Here is a 24,430-nt window from a genome sequence, read left to right as displayed (position 1 = left end):
ATACTATTGAACGGCAACTGCAGTTGTGTTTAAACAAAATAAATAAATGGTGTCTTGAAAACGGCTTTAAATTTTCTAAATCAAAAACAAATTGCATACATTTCTGCCGTAAATATAAACCACACCAAAACCCAGAACTGTTTTTAATCGGCACTCCCATCAAAGTTGTCAAAGAGGCCAAATTCTTGGGTCTAATTTTCGACACTCATTTAACTTTTCTTCCGCATATCAAATCCTTAAAAACTAAATGCCTGAAAGCACTCGATTTATTGAAAGTCGTTTCTAATTCAAAGCGGGGAGGGGATCAAGCTACCCTCCTTCAACTATATAGATCACTGGTCCGCTCCAAGCTTGACTGTGGCTCTATTGTGTATGGTGGAGCCTGTAACGGTAACAGCAACCTCAGACTATTAGAATCTGTCCACCACCAAGGTATAAGACTTTGATCCTTTAGAACATCTCCTGTTGACAGTCTCTATGTCGAGGCAGATGAACCATCTCTTGCACAACGCCGTATGAAATTATCATTACAATATATTACAAATACATATTCTAACGAATCGAACCCTGCTTTCAACTGTGTCTTCAATCCCCTCTATGAGGATTTATACAACAAGAATCTTCCCTTGTTCCGCCTCTTGTGCTCAGAATTAAACCATTTATTTCTGCTGCTGGCATTGACCTTGAACAATATCTCCTTCCCGTCTTCTTTCTCCTCCTCCTTGGCAATTGGTGAGACCAGACGTTGTCTAACACTGACAAAGTTTAAAAATCAGAAACTAATGACTTACAATATAAACAAGAATTTAATCAGTTAAAAAGTAAATATAATACATACAAATCCTTATTTACAGATGGGTCCAAGGACGGTGGTGCTGTCTTGTGCCACTGTCATTGGATCCAAAACAATATCTTCTCGAATACCAAATAGCGGCCCTAGTTTTATAGCAGTAGGAAACGCCATACTAACAGCCTTAAAATATATTCAAAAACACCCAAAGTACAAACAATACATAATCTTTTCCGGTTCTCTTTCATGCCTTCAGGCTATTAAAAATCTTTCTTGCAAACATCCACTTTTAATAGAAATTATTGAATTATATAATGATCTTGCTACTGGCCAATACGACATCGTCCTCTGTTGGTTACCCAGTCATGCTGGCATTTCTGGGAATACAATGGCCGATCTTGCTGCCAAGGCAGCACTCAACAAATCTGTGACACCACTTCTTATTCCATACTCTGATTATAAAGCTGTCATTAGATCTTATATCTGTGATCTAATGCAGAAGAAGCGGGACACCCAAGTAGGTATCAATAAATTACATGAAATAAAACCCTACAGTGGTTACACCTACTTGGGTTGTCAGTCCAGATTTGAAGAGGTCATCATACGACGATGTCGTATTGGCCACACAAGATATACTCATGAGTACCTATTGAAAGGTGAGGATCCTCCGTTTTGTATCCCTTGTGATGAAAGAATCACGGTCAAGCATGTCCTGCTTGACCGTGTTGAATATTCCATCACAAGGGATATCTATTTCAAATCACGAACTATGAAGGATCCTTTTACTGATATAAGTCCTCATTTAATTATTGCTTTTTAAATAGATTTAGATTTGTTAACAGGTTTGTAAATAGATTAATATTTTATGATGGGAAGTTTAAATTAATAACTCATATTGTTGGTGGCTGTACCCTCAAGGGGGGTTAAAGTATTGTAAACTTATTGTCCTACTGAGAGGGTACGTTAGTCCCAAAACTCTCAAAGTAAATTTCAAACCTACCAGGATTTTAAGCGTCGAATTTTTGTGATTTTAATTATGACTAAATTTGACTACAATCGCTGGCTGCTGAAGGGATGATGTAAATCCAACTAGGGTCCATGTAGGTAGCAAAGGTACTGTAAGTCCCCATTGTCCTTAGTATGGTGATCAACCTTTAGTTGCTGGTGATCTATAGATCTATATATACTGTTGTCTCTCGTGATATATTTTTATGATAGCGTACTAGTTTTAAATTAAGAGCTGTGATAGTCTAGTGGCTTTACTGTCCTTCGATGACAGGTTTTTACGTTATACATTTATTGATTTGAATATTGATATAAACTGTTCTTGTCACGATATGGCTGCAATATTGCCGATGTGACATTAAGTCACTCACTCACTACTGACAGCCGCAATATACCTGGAATATTGCTGAGTGTGGCGTAAAACTAAACTCACCCACTCCATGGGGACGAGAGACATCCATGCTACGTTAACCCGTTGACCACAATTCTTTTATTGGCTATTCCAGCTGCATGGCAGCGGTCTGTTAATAATCGCCTCTGGACCAGACAATCCAGTGATTATCACCATGAACATCGATCTATGCAGTTCGAATATGATAAGATGATATGTGTCCAAGTGAGCGGTCCTGATCACCCGATCATGTCTGTCGCCTCTTACTGGTTGCTGAAGACCAGGCCCTAAGTCAGAGTTTTGACTAAGTTTGAGCTTTTACTCAAATTTGAGAAAACGCAGGAAAATGCATTTTCCAGAATTAAATGAAATCGATATTAAACTGGTTTGGTGGATAGATTACTTAAGTTGCTTGAGCTTTTTTATTTTAAAAATGCAGTTGAATTAAAAATTCAGCTGTTTCAAAGTGTCAAACTCAGTTTCAAATTTGAGTAAAAACTGAACTTTATTTCGAGAAATCTTATCCGGACCTGAAAGCCCAGTGTTACCTGTTTCGTCCAATACAGGCTGGCTATTCAGTGATGTTGATGTTTTGTATTTAGCATGTGATTTCTCACAAATATTGTCCATTTATATTCAGCTGAATGCAGCCAGGTTCGCTTGGAGAATGCCTTGACGCTGTCAGTTGTAAACCAGACTGTGGACGTTGCCTGTCGAAGTGGGTTCACCTACCTGCTGTCTCCTCCATTACCCTGCCCTCTTGGCACTGAAGTCCTTGACATAGGAAAGTGTGCTCAGACACTTTGGACTGATCAGGTACGTAGAGGAGTGAGCGAGTGAGGTTGACGCCACTTTCAGCAATATTCCAGCAATATCACGGCGGGGGACACCAGTAATGGGCTTTACACAATGTACCCATGTGGGAAATCGAACCCGGGTCTTCGGTGTGACGAGCGAACGCTTTAACCACTAGGCTACCCCACCGCCCCCGGTACGTACAGGAATGTGAGTGAGTGAGTTAACATTTATAGTCACATCGCCATTATTTCAGCCATTTTGTCAAAAAAAGAGCCATGTTATGATAATAAATTTAGTTTGAAGGACAGTAAAAAAACTAGAATATCACAGTGAGAGAATACATTTGAAGCATATGAAATACATCGTTATTTTGGACAATGCAGTATAAAAGCGGGCTATGCATCGCCAACAACTGAAGGAAGATCAACATACTAGTGAGTGAGTGAGTGAGTTAATATTTAACGTCATATCGGCAATATTTCAGCCATATCGTGACGAGAACATATTTGACATTGAAATGGAATATGTGGAGGACAGTATAACAACTACATGTAGAATATCAAAATTACAACTAAAACTAGACTGGAAAGTGAAAACTAATAGCACTGTTTGGACAATACAATATAAAAACAGGCTATAGATCGCCAATAACTGAAGGTAGAAACTAGACTGGAAAGTGAAAACTAATAGCACTGTTTGGACAATACAATATAAAAACAGGTTATAGATCGCCAAAAACTGAAGGTAGAAACTAGACTGGATAGTGAAAACTAAAAGCACTATTTGGACAATACAATATAAAAACAGGCTATAGATCGCCAACAACTGAAGGTAGATCACCATACTAGGGACGATGGGGACTTACAGTACTTTTGCTGCCTACATGGATCCCTGCTGGATTTACACCATCCCTTCAACCGCTGGCGATTGTAGGAAAATGCCTCAGAAAGAAATAGTCGTGATTACAGATCTCGGCCGTTGGCGATCGTATTCCAAATTAGCCAAACATGAAAGGAACATATATATTCTACGAATGAAAACATGTTGTATGAAAACTTACTCTCAGGGGTACGGAGAAGAGAACTTGTATCTTTGTCTTCCAGAATCATCCACAAACATCGTACAGCTGTAATACTGTTGAAACAAATACTTGCTCATGATACAGTCAGAACTGTACAATCGAGATTTCCTATGGATGTGGAAAGGGTCTTGTCGCTTCTATTTCTATAACAACTTATATTTTCCTTTTGGAAATAACTGTTGGTATTTTATTTTGGTATAATGTGCAGTCTGAATAGACAAAAGGCAGTTTTATATTCGGTAAGTAAACTATGTCATTATGGACAAATGTTGGAATACAAACGTCTTGTTTTCTTTACTTGACGATGGTGTATTGGCCACAGTCGGTTTACTGACGAATATCGGCTTATAAGTTATGATTGGTTTGTTGTTTAACGCCGCACTCGAGTGTGGACCAGACAATCCAGTGATCAACAGCTTGAGCATCTGTCTACGCAATTAGTCAACGAGTCTGACCACCCGACCCCGTTTGTCGTTTATTACAACACGCATGAGTCGCTATAGACCAATTCTTACCCGGTCTTTCACTGGTTTAAAACCACGCTGACTCAAACGAGTGAGTGAGTGAGTGAGTGAGTGAGTGAAAAATTATTGTTACATCGGCAATATTTCAGCCATATCGTGACGAGAGAACCTTATACAGCAATCAAAAAGTATGAAATATATTTAAAGGTTATAAAATCCTATCGTCAGTACACCACATTTTAACTACAGTCCGTTTGAGTCAGAAACGGACCAATGAATTGCAAATTTGATCAATGTACAAAAATTGCCACATAAATATAAATAGTGCACATGTTTATCATTTACTAATACCCAACAGCTTTCTTATATTTGAAAATTTTCCGGACACCACCAAAAAAGTTGTTTAAGAAACTATCATCATTGAAAACGCAAGAGTTGTTATCTGTCGGGGCGGGTTGAAACCGCAGAAACGGAACAGCCACTATCAAATGTCGGGCAACTGCAGACTGCGACTCCCAGGCTTCAAGGCGGCCTATGGCGATGTTTTGATTTGCGCCACTCAGTCGTGGCATGATGATTACCTCTTTTCCAGGCAAAAACGAATGACAAAATTAAACACAACGTGTGCCTTTTTATAGTGATGATACCCCATGCTCTTCCGCTTGTTTGCACTTGCATATTGTTTTGTATGTTGTCTTGGTGACGTTCCTCAAACGTTTCTAAAATAAGGCAAAACGTTAAAATTGCTACTCTTTGGCGCTGAAGCTGTTTAAATTCACACAAAGATGACATTTTGGAAAGAAACAGACAGTACATTTGGATCAAATTTGTATCAAACTCACCTATGCGTTTCTTTCTTGTGAAGAGTGTGGCTGGAATGTTGTAACAAACAAACAGACAAGCAAATATGAAAGAATATCTTAATCACACGGTATCTTCTCTTGATGACAGGCGAATCCATTTTTTGCTGATCTGCCTGGACCGTTATCCACTGGGGCGGAGATAAGAGTGAGAGGTTCTGGTGATGGAGGGAGCAAGTAAGTTTTCGAAAGTTAACTACAAGTCGTCAGATCTGTATCGGTGCTGTGGACTTTCAGTTATAACAAGTGGATGAAATACACAATGCCATTTTAGAAAGTGGTCAAATGTAAAATGTTATATTTGGGATTGGTGTGGGTTCGAATCCCGGGTGGGACTTAACCCCCCAAAAAGTACTAGAATCTGTACTTTACTGAGAAAGTGTAATCCCAAATATAGCATATGTTACATTTGACCACTTTCTAAAATGGCATTGTGTATTTCACAGCTTTCGGCCGTGGGAGCCGTTCCAATTAACATTTATCAGAGGGGCACACAAAGTCCGCAGTCAAAGTCAAAAGGAGTTTATTTGTAACGAGGCCAAGGGCCCATATACCAGATATAACTATACATAGTTAACAAGAGCATACAAGTGAAGTCTAAAGTGTTTCTAAATACCTATTTCTTTTATTTATGCATGATCAATGTAATACTGTACACGTCTGATTAAATTCTCCTGAGTTGTACATATCAGCCTTTTAAATTTATGGATAGAAGGGAATTTCCAAAAGCGTTCCGGAAGAAAAGTTATTCTCAATTCATTGTACAAGTGGCATATAAGTGTGAAATGATACTCATCCCCTACAGAGGTGTTGCAAATGGGACACAAACGTAAACCAGGTTCGATTGATAGCCACCTACCTTCATTATAACGTAGTAGCAAGACATTGCATCTGAATTTGGTGTAAGTAGAGCGCACCTTTTTTCCTAATATGATACACAGGTATCTTTCTGGTTCAAATATGAATTTATATTCTCTATACATCACATATCTAGAGCTGTTATTCAAAGTGGAAGTCCAACTTTGAGGAAATTCATTTATCAATGATGTTTTAAACCATTGTACAAAAGAAAGTTCATCACCAACAGATTGGTTAATCCAGATATATCCAAAGCCATGAGAAAACAAAATATTTTTTATGAACGATACCCAAATCTTTTTTCCAATGTCATCAAAATATCTTAGCATATAATACACTTTTTGGGTAATCTACACTCGCTCATTTTGAGCAAGTTTAGCCAATAACGTAAAAGCCGTAAGTAAGCATTTATATATATTTGATAGCAACCACATTCGCCATATACAATAGTATTAGGAGTTTGTTTTCCTACCCTTAAAAATCGTTTGCAGGCTAGAAGATGTACCTTTTTCAATAATTCATATTGCTTGACTCCCCAAATCTCACAGCCATATAATATCGGCATCACCTGAGAATCAAAGATTTTAAAATATATATTCGGGTCAATCATTCAAATCTTGTTTAGTTTGACAATGATTTCCATCAATGCTCTTTTACCCTGGCTTGCCAAGCCTGAAATGCATTTCGTCATTTTTAAGTTACTTGAAAACCAGACACCTAAATACTTGTAACTATTTACAGTGGCGATTTGGTTTCCTTTATAAAACCACTTTTCCTTATTCGAAAGAATGCCCCCTTTTCTGAACACAATAATATGTGTTTTATCAAGATTAACAGTTAACCCCAAATTGTCTGAAAACGTTTCAAGAATATTTAACTGGTTTTGAAGGCCGACAATTGATTCAGATACGAGGATGACATCATCTGCAAATAGAAGTAGGAATAGTTCATATAAATCAGGGAATAATTGCATGCCGTGTCTACCACATTCATTTACAGAGTTTGACAGTTCACTGATGAATAATGAGAATAACAACGGGCTTAGGATGAATCCTTGGCGCACTCCATTTGGGCAATTGAATAAATCGGTAATATCTGAAGAAGAGCATTTTACGCAAGCTTGTACAGATATGTAAATTGCTTTGAGTGCTGACAGCATTTTCCCCCCTAACCCGTTCTGTTTAAGGCAAAACCAAAGTTTATTTCTTTTCACATAATCAAACGCCTTTTCGAAATCTATGAAGGCGACATAAAGCTTTTTTCGTTTTTTCATAAAGCATTTTTCGACGATAGAATTTAGTGTGAATATGTGATCTGTGGTTGAATAACGAGATCGGAAGCCTGCCTGTGTTTCTGGAACTTTATCTTTTAGTTCTGTCCAAACTTTCAGTCTATTATTGAGCACACCAGTATAGATTTTGCTCAAGACGCTTAACAACGATATGCCCCTGTAGTTGTCGGGGTTATTTCTATCACCTTTTTTGTGTATTGGGACAACGATAGACTTTGTCCAGCTTGTTGGAAATTTTCCCGAATCTATACTCCAAAACGTCTTTGGGTTACTGGTTGCTTGCTTTAATGCATCAGCTTTGTTGCACTCATACGGGAGCTTTGTGCGCTTACAGATACCCTTATATAAATTCCTCTGTTTGCAATAATTACGTCAGTTTTCCTCAGATTTATTTCTTTGGAATCGACGCAAGGCTTTGCGAGTGAAGTATTTTTTACTTTTACAATATTTATAAAACCCCATTTGAAATACACTTTTTGTTACGTTTTTTCATACAGTCCACTGCACCAAGTACTGTTTGTACAAACAAGTCTAGAGCGTGGTCAACATCTGTATCAACTAATCTTGTTGCTTCAACAAAGGTGTCAGCAAGCTGTTTTATGCTGTCGGTGTACACGTATGGCTTAGTATGGTTCCATACAATTCTGTCAGAGCAGTTTCTGTCAGTATTATAATTATTTTCTAGCTGGTGGCTTTGCTCATAGAGTTTAAGTTTTGCCGTTAATGGCATATGATCTTCCTCTACTTGGGCCTCTACATGAAACGATTCAATCAGTTCAAACGCATCCATATTGGCAATGCAATAATCATTTACCGAAGAACACTGGCTAGATATGAACGTAAACCTGCCAGTTTTATCTCCTTGCACACGACCATTTAAAATATACAGCTTGTACGTATAACACATTTCCATTAGCATTCTACCAAATCTATTGATTGAGTTATCACAAGATTGTCTGTTGTCAAGAGGCACTAACTCTTCGTCAGGGAACACATCTCCCAGAGAGTTTGGTTGTGGTTCAGGTGGTTCATTGCCTGTCCCAACCCTGGAGTTCAGATCACTGGTGATAACTATATGACAGTCAGAAAGAATATCCAGGCTCTCTGAGAACCACTGATCAAGTAGTTCTATACTTGTTGGTTTCCCACACGATGTGTAGTATGTCGACCCCTCGGGTGGTATGTAGAGACCTATCAAAATAACTTTTTTTTTACTTTGCAATATCTGTCGGCCGCACTCAGCAATATTCCAGCTATATGGCGGCGGTCTGTAAATAATCGAGTCTGGACCAGACAATCCAGTGATCAACAGCGTGAGCATCGATCTGCGCAATTGGGAACCAATGACATGTGTCAACCACGTCAAACAAGCCTGACCACCTGATCCCGTAAGTCGCCTCTTACGACAAGCATAGTCGCTTTTTGTGGCAAGTATGGGTTGCTTAAGACCTATTCTACCCCGGATCTGCACGGGTCCCTGGCATCTAGAACTAATGACTAATGTTATGAGCATTAACCAATGTTATTGTGTTATGACGACTGTTATTTGTCTATTTCTACATTGAAATAATGGGATGACATGCATCAACCAAGCACCAATTCTAACCCAGATCTTTACTTTTACAGTACAGATATTCACGTACGAGGGACTGAGGCTGGAAACACTGTGTTCCTTCTGTCCATCCGCTGGTCAAGACCTGACGCAATCTTCAACACGCAATCGTCTGGCTCCTGGGGGTCTGAACTTGGGCCATCCGGCTTCATCTTTTCTCCAAACGTGGTGTTTGATGTCCTCGTGCGAATAACAACAACCCAGTTCCTGGTAGGCGAACTGTTCTTAATGACTACAAGTAAACAGGCTATCAAACAAGTTGCCAAACAAATTAGAACGGTTTCTCGTCATATAACGGTATTTTCGTCTGATTACCATGAAGTTGCAAACTGACAAAGGTTAAAGCTCAGTAGGACAGTGGTAAAAGAGTTCGATCGTCATACCGAAGACCCGGTTCGATTCCCCACGTGGGTACAACATGTAATGACCATTTCTAGTGTCCCCATCGTGATATTGCTAGAATATTAGTAGTGAGTGAGTTTAGTTTTACGACGCACCCATCAATATTCAAGCTATATGACGGAGGAATATTAGTAAAAGCGGAGTAAAACCCAACCCACTCACTCACATGTACCCCAGGTTTACTGGTATCATCTTGGCAAATTGAATTAGTAAATGAATTCCACACTGGAGGTGTATGGATGCTTGTATAGATTCCAAATAAATAATTAAAAAGAGACGATAAACCCATATTAAGTTGATATTTTGATATTCAATTATATATTTCTGAACATTTATATTATGTATAGCAAATATGCATTTTAGCGAAAAGTTATTTTATTGTCCAACGGTCATGGTAAGCAAGGGACACAACGGAGCACTCACCAATATATCAGGTATAAAGCGGTGGTCTGTAAATAATCGAGTCTGGACCAGGCAATCCAGTGATTGCCAACAACTGATGGTAGACCACCATACTTATAGTGACCATACTTTTGCTACCTGCATGGACCCAAGCTGGATTTACACCATCCCTTCAGATATTAACATTTCGACAAATCTAGCCATACATTTATTATACGATAAAATGCGGTAAGATTAAATATACTTTGAAAGACGTGGTCTTACATACACTCTCAGGGGGACAATAACTTTACACTACTTTAACCCCCTTTGAGGATACAGCCACTAACAATCTCAGTTACGAATTTAATCTACCAGTTATAAAATACCAATTTCCATTTACAAAGCATATAATCAGAATTTATCTAATAAATTTTTTTATTTCTTTGAAAACCAATTATTAAATGATAATTTACATTATAAAAGAATCCTTAATTGTTTTGACACTGAAATGTTTATCCCTTTTGATGGAAAAAATCAATACAGTCAAGTAGGACATGTTTGACCGTGTCAGCCATATTGTGACTTGATAAAGTTATACGATAATGTATTTTAAAATACCACAGATTTGTTTTTAAAACTAGTTGTAGAAAATTAAAACTGAGTTTGGCTCTCAGGCATAAAAAATGGGGCAAGAAGACGCCAGCAACACAGTTATATACATCATACTAGGGACTCCTCCAAATAGAGATAATACAACCTTTGCTAGGGTATCACACCCTTACTGAAGTGGTCATCTGAAGGTGTCGCATTTGACACCCTCATTATACTCATTCATTTTCATTGAAGGGAGAATCACCAACGCTGAAGGGCTGATGTAAATCCAGCTAGGGTCCATGCAGGTAGCAAAAGTACCATGGTCCCTAGCATGGTTATCTACCTTCAGTTGTTAGTGATCTACAGCCCGTTTTTCATATTGTATTGTCTGCACTATTTGTCTACTTTTAAAAGTTACTTGCTAGCTTTAATTCTCTAACTGTGATACTCTAGTTATACTAGCCACATAAAGAAACTGTGCATTGTTAAAATATTATCACAGTTGATAAGTACCGATAACAATGTCAAAGGTACATATAAACTTTAATGGAGGGATCATGAGACCATAACAAGTCCTGAGAATTTCAATTGAAAAGTCAATCACAATGACGTCACGAGTCCACAAGCGGGACAGGGGTCAAACGACCATGTCACAAGCTCAATAACGGGTATGTCCACCATCGGCATTGAGAACAGCAGTGCATCGACGACACATAGAGCCTATCAAACGTGCAAGGAAGGCTTGTGGGATATCACGCCAGATTCTCTCAAGTTCTGTTGCAAGGTCAAGGACGTTATCTGGCGGATGAGGAAGACGGCGTAGACGTCGATCCATCTCGTCACAGACATGCTCTATCGGGGAGAGATCCGGTGAATTTGCAGGCCAAGGCAGTAAGTCAACGTTGTGGTGTTGCAAGAAATCCATAGCAACCTTTGCCGTATGAGGGCGGGCATTGTCCTGTTGGAATGTTAACCCAGGGCCATGACGTTGCAGAAAAGGAATTGCCGCAGGTCGAAGAATCTGATCCCTGTAGCCCACACCAGTTAAATTGCCCTGAACAATCACCAAAGGAGTTCTTTGGCGTGCTGTTTTTCCACCCAAAATCATCACGGAACCACCACCAAAGCGATTCCACTCCAAGACACAGGCCTGTGCATAACGTTCTCCCACGCGTCTATAGGCACGTTGACGTCCATCACTATGGGAAATGTTAAACCTGGACTCATCTGTAAAAACAACATTTCTCCACCAAAACAAGGGTCTGCGGACATGATTTCGGCACCACATTCGTCGAGCTTGTCGATGACGTTGTGTCAGGATAGGCCGTATGGCGGGACGTCGTGGTCTGATCCCGTGATGACGTAAACGTTGTCGAACTGTGTTGGGATTGATACGGCGAAGTCCTGGGATGGTTCGGGCAGTCATCACTGCAGGCTGAAACCTGTGGCGAAGATGGGTCACCCTTATCCATCTGTCCTGTCTTGGCGTTGTTACACGTGGACGTCCAGAACGTGGCCGATCGATGACGTCATTTGTGTTCTGGTAGCGTCTCACCAGTGCAGAAATGGTGTTCCGGTGGCAGTGGACATGTGCAGCCACTTGTCGTTGAGACATTCCCCCACGGACCATCCCAATGGCCTCATGACGTTGTGCAGACGTGAGCCTTGGCATGCTATGCGTTTCAATAGCCGTTTAATTTTTTGAACGATCGCAAGGGCAGGGGTTGAGCTTTCCAAAGTGACAGTTTTGTGTGGCATTCATTTGCTCTGTTTCTCTTTCCCGGAATACACGTGCAACAACGTATTGCACGTCTCAAGGACGAACCCACTGACGTCACGGAACGTGGCACGTGCATGCATGTTGGATACATGTCACTAATCTCTGAGTTTAAATCCTTATGTGTCTACACAGGTTTGATAAATTTAGATTTTAAATTTTTGTATGCACAGTTTCTTTATGTGCCTAGTATATTTTACTGTCCTTCGTCGACAGGTTTTCTATAATTTAATTGCGTTTATTGTTAATTTAGAACCTTTAAGTCACATATATTGCCGATGTGACTGTAAATTTTAACTCACTCACTCATTCACTCATGGAAGGGAGAAAATCCCCCTCAATGTATTCCGTGTTAGTTCTTGACTGTCAATCACCTTTTGTTGGATTGTGTTGATTTTGGGCTTTCGACAACGATTTTATACTTTTCAAACTTTCTGAACTTTTCAGAACCGTTTTGAAAAAATAGAGTATTTGAATGAAATTAAACTATATGATAAAATGTAGATTTAAATTCTAAATGTTAGTGTTTACTGTGATAGCTCACTGAAGTGTTTGTGATCTTCGCCATCCCCTTTATTCTATATTCGATCCTTTTGGAAAATGTTAACTTTGCTTTTCTTCCAGCGAATAGATGCAAAATTGCGGAAGCAGCTTTAAAGATCATATATGCTCTAGGGGTACAAATGCATAAATGATTTACTGGCATCGTTATAAATGAAACCCCATCATTAAAACTACTCATTTCGACATTTAATTAACATAAATCGACCTTTTTGACAACAGTGCACAATTCTCTCCCGCGAACGAAATTTCAACCAATCAGAGGGGCGCGTCTCCGTGACGTAATGTGAGGTATGCAAGTGAGGCACGCTGTAGAATCGTGACAATTGTTGTGAAAATGAAAGCTGTATGTTTACACAATCTACTGTCATTTAATCTTGTCACCTGCTTTGCCTAGCTTCCGAGTTACAACAACGATTCTTTCAAAACGCTTGTTGTCATAACGGTTACCTGTTGGCTAGGTTTAGCTTTTGTTCGCCAATTTACTCGGCGCGGGTGTTAAACCATTTATGTCAAGTGATTTAGATATGGTTAATTAAGTGGGTTGGCGTTTCGGTACAAAGACTCTGACATGTCCGGAAGTAATTCAGACAGCGACAATCTTTCCCTTCCCATGGATAGCCAGTCCTCAAGCAGTGACTGTTCCTCGGATACCAATGATGAAACAATCGCTAAGCCTTATTTGTTTAAGCCAGACGCTAGTGATAGTGAAAACGATCAACTAGTATCTACATATTGGTGAGTGGACGTTAACCACGTGAATGTAGCAAGTAAGTTATGTATCATGCAATATTGTCACTTCGACCCCCACCTCGCTTCCGTGAAAGAAATCGTAATGTTGTCGTAAAGTTGTGTCATGCAAAATCCATTTGGTCATGATTCAAATACAGATTTAAGTACGTGTAGAAAGGAGTTTTGATTTTCTAACTTGATGAAAACAAACCAAAATCTAATTGATTCTCGAACTGACTTCAGTCGGTGACGTCACGATTTTTAAAAATGTCGGTGCCCTGTCGCGAACATCCGCCAGTCTGAGAATAAATGCTAGATTAGGTTTGTTTTCACCTAGTAACAAAATCAAAACTACTTTCTACTGGTAGTAAAATATGTAATTGATTGATGGCCAATGGGATTTTGCATGACATAGCTTATAACATAACAATTTTTCTCTTGGAAGCGAGGTGGGTGTCAATATAATACTACTTACAATATTATTGTCACTTCCACCACACACAAATCGTTATGTTACAGGTTGTGTCATGCAAAATCCTTTCGGTCATCAATCATTTACTACAACTAGTAAGTAGTTTTGATCTTTTAACTCGATGAAAACAAATCTAAATAGCATTTGCTATCTTGGAAGCGCGGTAAGGGTCGAGCAATCCGATTTATTATATACTACAGGCTTCCACAACGCCGCTCCGCACTCACAAGCATAACCCATTTAGCACGAACTGCGGGTCTGAAGGAAATCAGTGCATGGTGACACCATCACCCGACCCCTGGGAGCAATGGACGGCAGCGCAACGATTCGGCATGTCTTCATTGACGTCGAGAAATGACGAGCTTATACACACTTTATATACAACTAACTGAAAATCTTTCCTCACTTCCGGTTCGCTGCAGTGCTCTGGCGACAGAGTTACGTAACCTGTCTGTGGTTTCGTTGGCGGGTGAGAGTGAAGCAGACGACTTTTCGCAACTTTTAATCGCTCAGTCTTTCTTATGTAATGCTTAAAAGAGTAAAACAACAACAAAAGATTATTCGTTCTTTAAGCAACATTTACTCACTCACTCACCGAAGAGCGATGTAAAAAATTCTTCAACTTTCGTCAGGGCTTATACACTTTGTACTTATCAAAATAGCAATAATTTATGTAGGGGTTGGACGAAGTGAAGGTGAAGGTCAAAATGTAGTTGCGTTATGTCATTTATTTCTCCATGTTTGGGGCTTAGTATATGTTTTTCCTCTTGAAACTGTTACGTTTAGCAATTTGCCGTGACAAAAGGTTTAAGAGTCCCGTTTGAACCAGCAAAATAGAACACATACAAGTCTAAAATATTCAATAATATATTGAAGAAACAATGAGCAAGCTACAATGAATGACAATGACAGATTTCTGGTACAATGCAATTGAGACACAAATCTAAAATATTGGGTCACAAATCTAAAATATAAACTCACCAGCCTTGACATTTACAGTCAGAACAGATATACTGATTGAATTTGTTTACAATGACAGCAGTTAAATAGACAAGCGCGGTCGATCTTGAAATGTTGGTCAAGTTGACGATGGCAGACAGGTGTGTACAAATCCAGTCATGTGAAAGCCCCATCGCACAACTCAACAACCAACCTTTATATAGCTCTTACAAAGTTCTCGAGCATTCTAGCAAAGCTTGGCTGAATCATTAGCCTCTCGGAACGTTTAGGAATTCTGTGAGGCTAAGCCGGGAGAGCCGGAAGTCAACAAGATTAACAAGCCAGCCAAGGGAGGCAACTCTGAAGTGCTATCAAAAAGGCGTGCCCCTACAAATACTATTGCCATTGAATATATTTATGATGCGAGATGCGAGCCAAAACCCACACTCAAAACTTTAAACCTTGTGACCCATAATAATTATCACTTAATGAATGTGATATTACAAATTATACAAAAAACACACTCTCATAACAAAACAAACTTTGAAGTATGCGCTTTCGCTCGTTAGATCAGGGGCGGATACAGCTTTTTGAGAAAGGGTAGGTGGGGTGCACAGTTCATTTTCACCCGTTTTCACGAGTTTCAGTGGTCATTTAATAAACCTCCCTGCATCCCGTCTGGATCCGTTAGACACAAATACCATTCACGAGTTTCACAAATATGGTATTACACAGGACATCGTTTATTGTTTTATTTATTACTCTCCCAACGTTAGAAAAAAATATCTCGCTTTCGCTCGTTAGATACCAAACCTTTCACTTTTTTCATAAACGAGTGAATGAGTTAAATTTTTTAGTCACATCGGCAGTATTTCAGCCATATCGTGAATATATCAAGTTATAATTTAATAACAATTATAGGTAAATTATAAAACCCTGTCAGTGAAGGACAGTATAACAACTAAATCATCACAGATATAAATTTAAAACTAGTAATTAAATTTAAAACCTTTTAATTAAAGAAGACAATACAATACAAAACACGGGCTATAGATCGCCAAGAACTGAAGGTAGACCACCATACTAGGGACAATGGGGACTTACAGTGCTTTTGCTACCTGCAAGGGCCCTATTTGGATTTGAACAATTAGTTCATCCGCTGGCGATTGTGGGAATATTTAGCCATATTTAAAATAACAAAACTTCGTTTAACAAAAGTGGTGACTTTAAATATATATATACACGTTAAATAATACTCAAGTGTAAAGTCTCTTTTCAATCCCACCTCTTCGAGAGTATCACAAGGACAGTGTTAAAAACAAGTGGACCTCCTACTTGCAGCACCAAGGATACTGGGATGATATACTCAAGCAGAATAATATAAATTTATTATTCTACCAGATTGGCCCATGAGCCACCGCCTTCTGAGCATACGACTCTGGGCAAATTACAAAGGGAAATTCAAACATAATAATCGCAAGCCAATGCATCTAACAGAAATGTTACATAGTTTATTGAAATTGCAGCAAAATAGACATGAACAGGACTTGGCATGACCAGCCGATTGGTTGAACCGGGCCCATTCAACCATCCGTCTAGGTGAAGTAAGGGGCGAAGTGGTGTACAAAGGAACGCTGTTCCTGGAACCAGTGCCCTCAACCACCAGACTCTCGTCCTCCACCGTGGGGCGCAACCCACGGCAAACGGGTTGGTGGACCAACCCCCGGGTCCACAACGGTGGGTTGAAGAGCTCTTAGCGTTACCTCCAGCACCCACCACGAGGAGGTGGCTGTTCACGGGTGCCTAAAGATGTTATTAAATAACAGTGACAACAGCAATAAGGATGATATTCACCAAGCATGAACAGTGGTCCAACAGTAAGCTGGTTGTTGTTTAACGCCGCAATCATGTATGTGGCGGCTGTCTGTACATCAAGTCTGGACCAGACATTAGTGATCAACATAATGAGCATCGATCTAGGCAATCTTCATTGATTATTAATCGTTCGTTCGTGTTTTTATTATTATTATTATTTCTTATTCCGCCGGATTTTGTGACACTCCTACAAAGAGCACCAATGGACTGAATCGCTTGAAAAAAATCACCCAGATGCCCACAGTGCTGAAGTTGTTTGTGCAAAAATCTCAAGGTTCTATGCCCAATAGCAAAGGGCAGATAATTGAAAATTAATTAAAAAATTTCAATTTCAGCAGCAAATATCTGCAAAACTACTGATCCAATGACTACCAAAATTTCTTGAGCAGATGCGCAATCAAAATGTCTACAATTTCGCCTTGACCGGTCGAGTCGCTAAAATGCACCGTTTGGCCGCTATTTTGGATTCAAGTTTTTGGTAATGTTTTTCAGCAAAATCCTGACTACTTTTCTCCCAAAATGTGCTGCACTGAAACTACAAGGGCTACGGCTTTCAAACCTTGCATACTTTGTGTCTATGCATGTTTCTACACAGTAGCATCGTCAAATGTGCCTATGTTTATATGATGGCCGCCATATTGGACGCTACTTTTGGGCAAAAGTTGTCTTCAAAAACTTTCACGGGCTACTTGGCTGTTCTGTGCCAAACGAAACTTACCACACACAACACTTTAAACGATTGTTCTGAAGTTGACTTTGGTTGTTGAACATTTTCTGTTCTTGGTCCTATGTCAAAAGTCACGTGATGCGGCGGCCATATTGGATTGAAGATGTTTATCGGAAATTTGCAGATTTTGGGGTAGGCATTTTCGCAATCCATAACTCTGAATGTATGAACTGCAGAACGCTGTAAATGTGCAGATATACAATATATACCTCAAATATTGATGCCCATAAGCTATGTTGCGATATCTTAATTAGTTACGGATATCTAGATGTTTGCTTCTGTTGTTTATTTTGTACTAAAATGTATTTTCAAAAAATCGCAGCGTCATAACTATTTCAACTATGCAGCTAGAATCTGGCAGTACGTAGTAACTAAGTGTGTTGAACATTTTTTGTTCTTGGGTGCATGTCAAAACGTGTATTGCTTGGCGGCCATATTGGATTTCGTCAGATTCTGATGATACTACATTATAAACAGCATAGCTGCTCAAGTTCTGCACGGAAGACAGTAAAACTTGGCAGTATGCATCAACATAAGATGCTTAACATTTCGTGTTCTTACATGCATATCAAAAATTTGATTGTTTGGCGGCCATATGGCATTGAAAATTGCACAAATGCATTATGTGTCCAAAACGGCATAAAACAGCTTATAACTCCACCACTATTGCCCAAATCGCTTCCATATTTGGTATGTGACTTGGTCATGAGATGCCGATCATTTTGTCTGGTAGTCCCAGCTCGATATCTCTAGCCGTTTGGCCGCCATCTTGGATTGAAGTTTTCATTTTCAGGTTGACCATAGCAACAGAAGTTGAAATCCAAATGACTTGAATTTTACAGCATTATGAGGCACAGTCGAGGGGATGCTGTGTGCAAAATCCCAACTCTGTACGTTTAATAGTTCCGGAGATACTAACTATACAGTATTTTGGCTGACAGACGTACGGACAGACGGCGGACATATTTGTCATTAAATCTGACCAGCGCATATGATACATCGGGTCTGGGCAAAGCAGAAACATTAATTCCTTTCACCCTAGAGGCAATAACAATGGCGTCTTAGCTCGCCAAAAAACTTGTTTTTGTCTTGTGACGGACCGGTCAAGTGACCTTGACCCCCGTGACCTTGGTGAACTTGACCATTAGAAAGCATTTTTGATATACTATCAAGTTCCGGGGTCAAAACCCCGAAAAACTCAAAAATAACGATTTTGTAATTAGGGCTCCTTTGCCTTTAGGCAGGAGACCTATTGTAATCGTTCGTGTTTTTATTATTAGGGCTCCTTTGCCTTTAGGCAGGAGACCTATTGTAATCGTTCGGTTTTTATTATTATTATTATTATTTCTTATTCCGCCGGATTTTGTTCCACTCCTACAAAGAGCACCAGTGGACTGAATCGCTTGAAAAAAATCACCCAGATGCCCATGTATCATAAGTTTAATCGACATTTACAGCACGACAGATTACCCGTGCAAAACATGCGACAGTCTGAAGGAAAGCGCAAGGACGATATCTCTTATAAAGAGACTACCACTGCAAAGCGTGGTCAACGTGCAGATATGGGAGACGATGTCAATTTCAATTGACAATGACGAGAGCTAGCGCTACACAAAATTAAAATACACTGCAGTAGAGGTGCTATTCCTTCATTGTAATTCAATCTTTTGTAAGGGGTATATCTTTAGGCAGCTTTTAAAGATTGTCAGTGATTGAGCGTTCCGGGTCAGGGTAAAAGTTCTAGCTGTGGTCTAAGGGGGGTAACTCTGGTCTAGCTGAAGTAAGCGCTAGTAAAATCGGCTCCGGTTTTGCAAAGCCCGAAGAGTAATGCGCTTCTGCTAACAATTCGGTGCTGTTTGCATAGATTTTAAAACTTCATAGGTGACCTGTATCGCGGTGTTACGTGTATTTCCAGTATATATACCTGCTCTCGATTCACAAATTCAGTTGCAACAGCCCGAGTGTAACAGTGTAATGGATACTGATACAAAACTACTGAAGTACCTTAACTGCTGTGTAATCACAAGTTCACTTGCGTGAGCGTTAGTGTGACTGACTGATTGAGTTTAGTTTTACGCCGCAGTCAGCAATATTCAAGCTATATGGCAGTACTTTATATCACCGACAGCCAAGGTTTATATTACCAAATGTGTCATAGGTTTCTCCCACATTAACTATACAGCAGGTTACCCGTGCAAAGCATGCGACAGTCTGTAAGAAAGCGCGGGGACGATTATGTCTGCTCCTTCAAACACGAACTCAAGCTGTTTTTCTATCGACTGCCCACAGACGCAGGCAAGTTGTACACGTTTATTCACCGTGTCGTTTGAAGAATCGCTTGAAAAAAATCACCATGGTGCCCACAGTTCTGAAGTTGTTTTACATGACCCCCGCCGACCGGCGACCAGGGGTCAAGTTTTCTTGTCCTCGGAACTCATGTTTTCCAGCTTTAAACACCCGTATCTCTGAAACCAACCGTCCGATTTCGACCAAAATTTGGATATGCCTTTATGCCGCCAGTGCACCTTGTTTGTACCAGTTGCAGCAACATAGCTGCAAAGACAACGGAGGTACAAATAATATCCTATTTTCCTCACTACAGTTGCTAATCTTGATTGGTTTTCTACTGAGGGCTATGGAAATTGTCAGTGTATATGTGTATGGTTTGCTGATCACTTTTTATTCTAACATACATGTTAAAGGTATCACTGTTTCGTGGTTAGAGGCAGCCCTGAAAATCCTAAATATCCACTCACTCGCCGACTTTGTGATGACTGGAATGTGTCATAACTTTCTCGGAGATTTACGACACGCAGATTACCCGTGCAAAGCATGTGACAGTCGGAAGGAAGGCGCAAGGACGATATCTCCTTTTAAGAGACTACCACTGCAAAGCGTGGTCAACGTGCAGATATGGGAGACGATGTCAATTTCAATTGACAATGACGAGAGCTAGCGCTACACACAATTAAAATACACTGCAGTAGAGGTTTTATATCTTCATTGTAATTCAATCTTTTGTAAGGGGTATGTCTTTAGGCAGCTTTCAAAGATTGTCAATGAATGAGCGTGCCGGGTCATAGTAAATGTTGTAGCTGTGGTCTAAGGGGGGTAACTCTGGTCTAGCTGAAGGAAGCGCTAGTAAAATTATGTCCACACCCATCACTCGCCGGCTTTGCAATTCCCGAAGGGTAATGCGCGCGTTTGCCAATCAATTCTGTCTTGTGCAGTTTGCATGGATTTGAAAACTTCATATGTGACCATCATCGAGCGGTTAGGGTATTTCCAGTATATATACCTGCTCTCGATTCACTATTCATTTGCAACAGCCCGAGTGTAACAGTGTAATGGATACTAATACAAACTACTGAAGTACCTTAATTGCTGTGAAATCACAAGTTCACTTGCGTCAGCGTTAGAGTGAGTGAATGAGTGAGTTTAGTTATACGCCGCACTCAGCAATATTCAAGCTATATGGCAGTACTTTATATCACCGACGGCCCAGGGATACATTGCCGAATGTTTCAAAAGTTTCTCACACATTTACGACACACGGCAGATTACCCGTGCAAAACATGCAACAGTCTGTAGGAAGCGCGAAGACGATTATGGCTGCTCCTTCACAGGTTCTCGCGCTGTTTGTTATCGATTCCCCACAGACGCAGGCAAGTTGTACACGTTTATTTACCGTGACAGCACGGATAGTAATGGAAAACTAATACGTAAGTATTCAGTCACATGTTCATGACATCTACATCTATATCTACATCTCAACATGTGCATGGGATTCCTTGGCGCCACTTTGCAAAATTAATTTTTCCCCTTATGATATCTCCTATAAGTTGAGTTGGGCTTTCCGTCACATCGGCATTATTTCAGCCACATAGTGACGAAAACAAGTCTGCATTAATAGACATTGTAAGTACACAGTCAAAATGTGTTTTATTTCAAAACCTATATATTCATTACAGTGTCATTTAAAAACAGAAAAAGTCATAGCAATAAATTTAAAAGCAGGCAATTTGTTAGTCACATTACACATTTACAATTTATGATACAGACTTCCTTCAGGTAGTTCACTATCAGATGAGCGCTCACGCGGGAGAACAAATATCTCCTATAAAGAGACTACCACTGCAAAGCGTGGACTAAGTGCAGATATGGGGAGACGATGTTAATTTCAATTGACAATGACGAGGGCTAGCGCTACACAAAATTAAAATACAGTGCAGTATAGGTTTTATATCTTCATTGTAATTCAATCCTTTGTAAGGGGTATGTTTTTAGGCAGCTTTTAAAGACTGTCAATGAATGAGCGTGCCGGGTCATAGTAAAAGTTGTAGCTGTGGTCTAAGGGGGGTAACCCTGGTCTAGCTGAAGGAAGCGCTAGTAAAATCGTTCAAGACCACCAACTCGCCGGCTTTGCAATGCCCAAAGAGTAATGCGCTTTCGGTAACATTTGGGGTTTCTGCAGTTTGCATGGATTTTAAAACTTCATAGTGACCTGTATCGAGGTGTTACGTGTATTTCCAGTATATAAACCTGCTCTCGATTCACAAATTCAGTTCGAACAGCCCGAGTGTAACAGTGTAATGGATACTGATACAAACTACTGAAGTACCTTAATTGCTGTGAAATCACAAGTTCACTTGCGTCAGCGTGTTAGTGAGTGAGTGAGTGAGTTTAGTTTTTACGCCACACTCAGCAATATTCAAGCTGTATGGTGGCGGTCTGTAAATAATCGAGTCTGGACCAGACAATCCAGTGGTTATCAGCATGAATATTGATTTGCGCAATTGTGAACCGATGACATGTGTCCACCAAGCTCAACGTGAGAGAAACAGCGTTGTGGATATTGGTACATGCTACACAAATACAGAGTACGGGCGCTTCGTGTCACATTTCAACTTGGCTGTTGTTGATACGTATTTAAATGGAAATGTTATCTACACTCACCCGAAAATAAACACCAAAAACAACCACATTTTCAGTAAAAAGAAATAAATTATTAGCAATTGAACGTGCATTATTCTTTTTTCTTCGATTTTCTAATCAAGCCAACAGCTGTTTCCAAAGCCATAAGTGTAATTACCCATACCATACAACACAATCCTTTGTATCTAACCCTCAAACATAAGAATTCAAAGTTTACTGCTGAAGTATTTATCATTACTGACAATGATATAATCCATATCAGCTACAGCCTTTACTGCTTTCGACATCTGCATGACAGGTACCAAATGCCTAGAAAATATCCAAGCCAAGGAGCCCTCAATGTTGCTTGCAACTTTAATTATTATTATTGTTATTAATTTCAGATTTTCATCGATGGCAACAACTTCTATGAAGCCCCAATACGGATTTCTGTGCAGGAGGCCGCGAAACTTTACATCAAATTCAGCCGCCTTGAGTCTGTGGAAGTGAAGTACCCGTGACATCATTTGTTTTCTTGATTATATTTTGCCATTGCATTACCCAGACTGTTAAATCTGATATGGTGTGTTCTGTACTCGCCTACATACAGCGTGTTCAGCTTGACCTGAGCTACTCTACATATGCATGACCCAGGAGGTCAAATGGCATAAACGGCAGGTGGAGTTAACCTCATTAAATAGGGGAGCAGAGAATGTTAAACGGCGACCTTGTCTCGGCTGTTCGAACATGTTGACAATCAACTGACAGAGGTGCAACCCTTCACAATAATAGACCCAACCAGTTGTGACACGGTCACGTAACGCATTAGTATTCACTTGATCAGGTCAAGCTGAACAAGCTGTACCAATTCGCCTTCTGTCTTAGAACATTTTATGGTCTGTTAACTGTTGATTACGCAATGATGAACTTGTGTCACTCCTATGATGTAAAAGTGGACTCTCCTAGTTGAGTGAGTGAGTGAGTGAATTATAATTTAAAGTCACATCGGCAGTATTTCAGCCATATCGTGACTAAGAAAGTTATAAATTTATAAACGAATGAAAACAAAGTTAGCTAATATACTTACTGTCTGCTCTTCTAGTTGAAGTAGTTGAAGGACAATAAGACAGTTTCTTAAAAGTTTTATTTATTTCCGTTACTTGTCATTTTCTGATCACAATGAAATCACTATATTTCGAACTAATGGATAATGTTAAGAAGATCAATTTATGTTATCGCCACGCGGCTAATCCTGACTTTCCAACAAACTTGAATTTGGATTTAGAAAAGAACACGGTGCAAACATAGCTGTTCATATACTGAAAGAGACAATAGCATATTGCATGGAGAGAGAATCAAATATCTTTTTGATTCCTGGATAATGAAAAGGTATTCCACAGGATTTGGCATAATGGTCTGTTATTCAAATTGTTTGATACAGGTGCTACCGGACAGGCGTGGCACTTGATCAGACACTCGTACAAAGAAGCGTCTGCTTGTGTTCAATACAACGGCATCACGAGTCGTACTGTCCCAATCAGACAAGGAGTGGGGCAAGGAAGTGTTATCTGCCTGGATATTCCTCCTTTACGTCAACGATCTGATCACTCAACTCAGCAACCTCAGGCGGGGGGTGTTGATTGGACCCAGACTTACAACGGTTTACTGCTATGAACACGGGCCTCTCGTCCCATAGACTGTGGAACATGTGCTTACAGTTTGATCTGTACAGTAGGCCTGTGTACGCCCTGGTGAAGCTGGGGATACTACCGATCAGTGCTGGACTTACTTGTGATGAGGAGGCGGATAATATTGTGCAGCACCAGTTATTGTACTGCAATGAACTGTTTAGACGCAGATATACCATGTATGAACAATTGTTCGAGACATACATTAATCGGGA

The 24,430-nt window shown here is 39.8% G+C and overlaps 1 protein-coding gene across 1 annotated transcript in view; it reads left to right on the top strand.

Moving 5' to 3' along the window:
* Positions 1-23,587, top strand: part of LOC124264023 (galectin-4-like) — a 30,615-nt gene extending 7,028 nt beyond the window's left edge. The window contains exons 2-5 of the mRNA XM_046698743.1: positions 2,827-3,002; positions 5,481-5,566; positions 9,165-9,360; positions 22,932-23,587. Coding sequence (XP_046554699.1) covers positions 2,827-3,002; positions 5,481-5,566; positions 9,165-9,360; positions 22,932-23,048 — 575 coding nt within the window. The 3' untranslated portion in view covers positions 23,049-23,587. The remainder of the gene's footprint in view (positions 1-2,826; positions 3,003-5,480; positions 5,567-9,164; positions 9,361-22,931) is intronic.
* Positions 23,588-24,430: the final 843 nt, after the last annotated feature.

The sequence above is a fragment of the Haliotis rubra genome, unplaced genomic scaffold (assembly GCF_003918875.1).
Source record: "Haliotis rubra isolate DU_JTF1 unplaced genomic scaffold, ASM391887v1 Scf902, whole genome shotgun sequence".
Classification (NCBI taxonomy): domain Eukaryota; kingdom Metazoa; phylum Mollusca; class Gastropoda; order Lepetellida; family Haliotidae; genus Haliotis; species Haliotis rubra.
The sequence above is the reverse complement of the archived record's forward strand: the minus strand, read 5'-3'. Positions and strand labels throughout refer to the sequence as shown.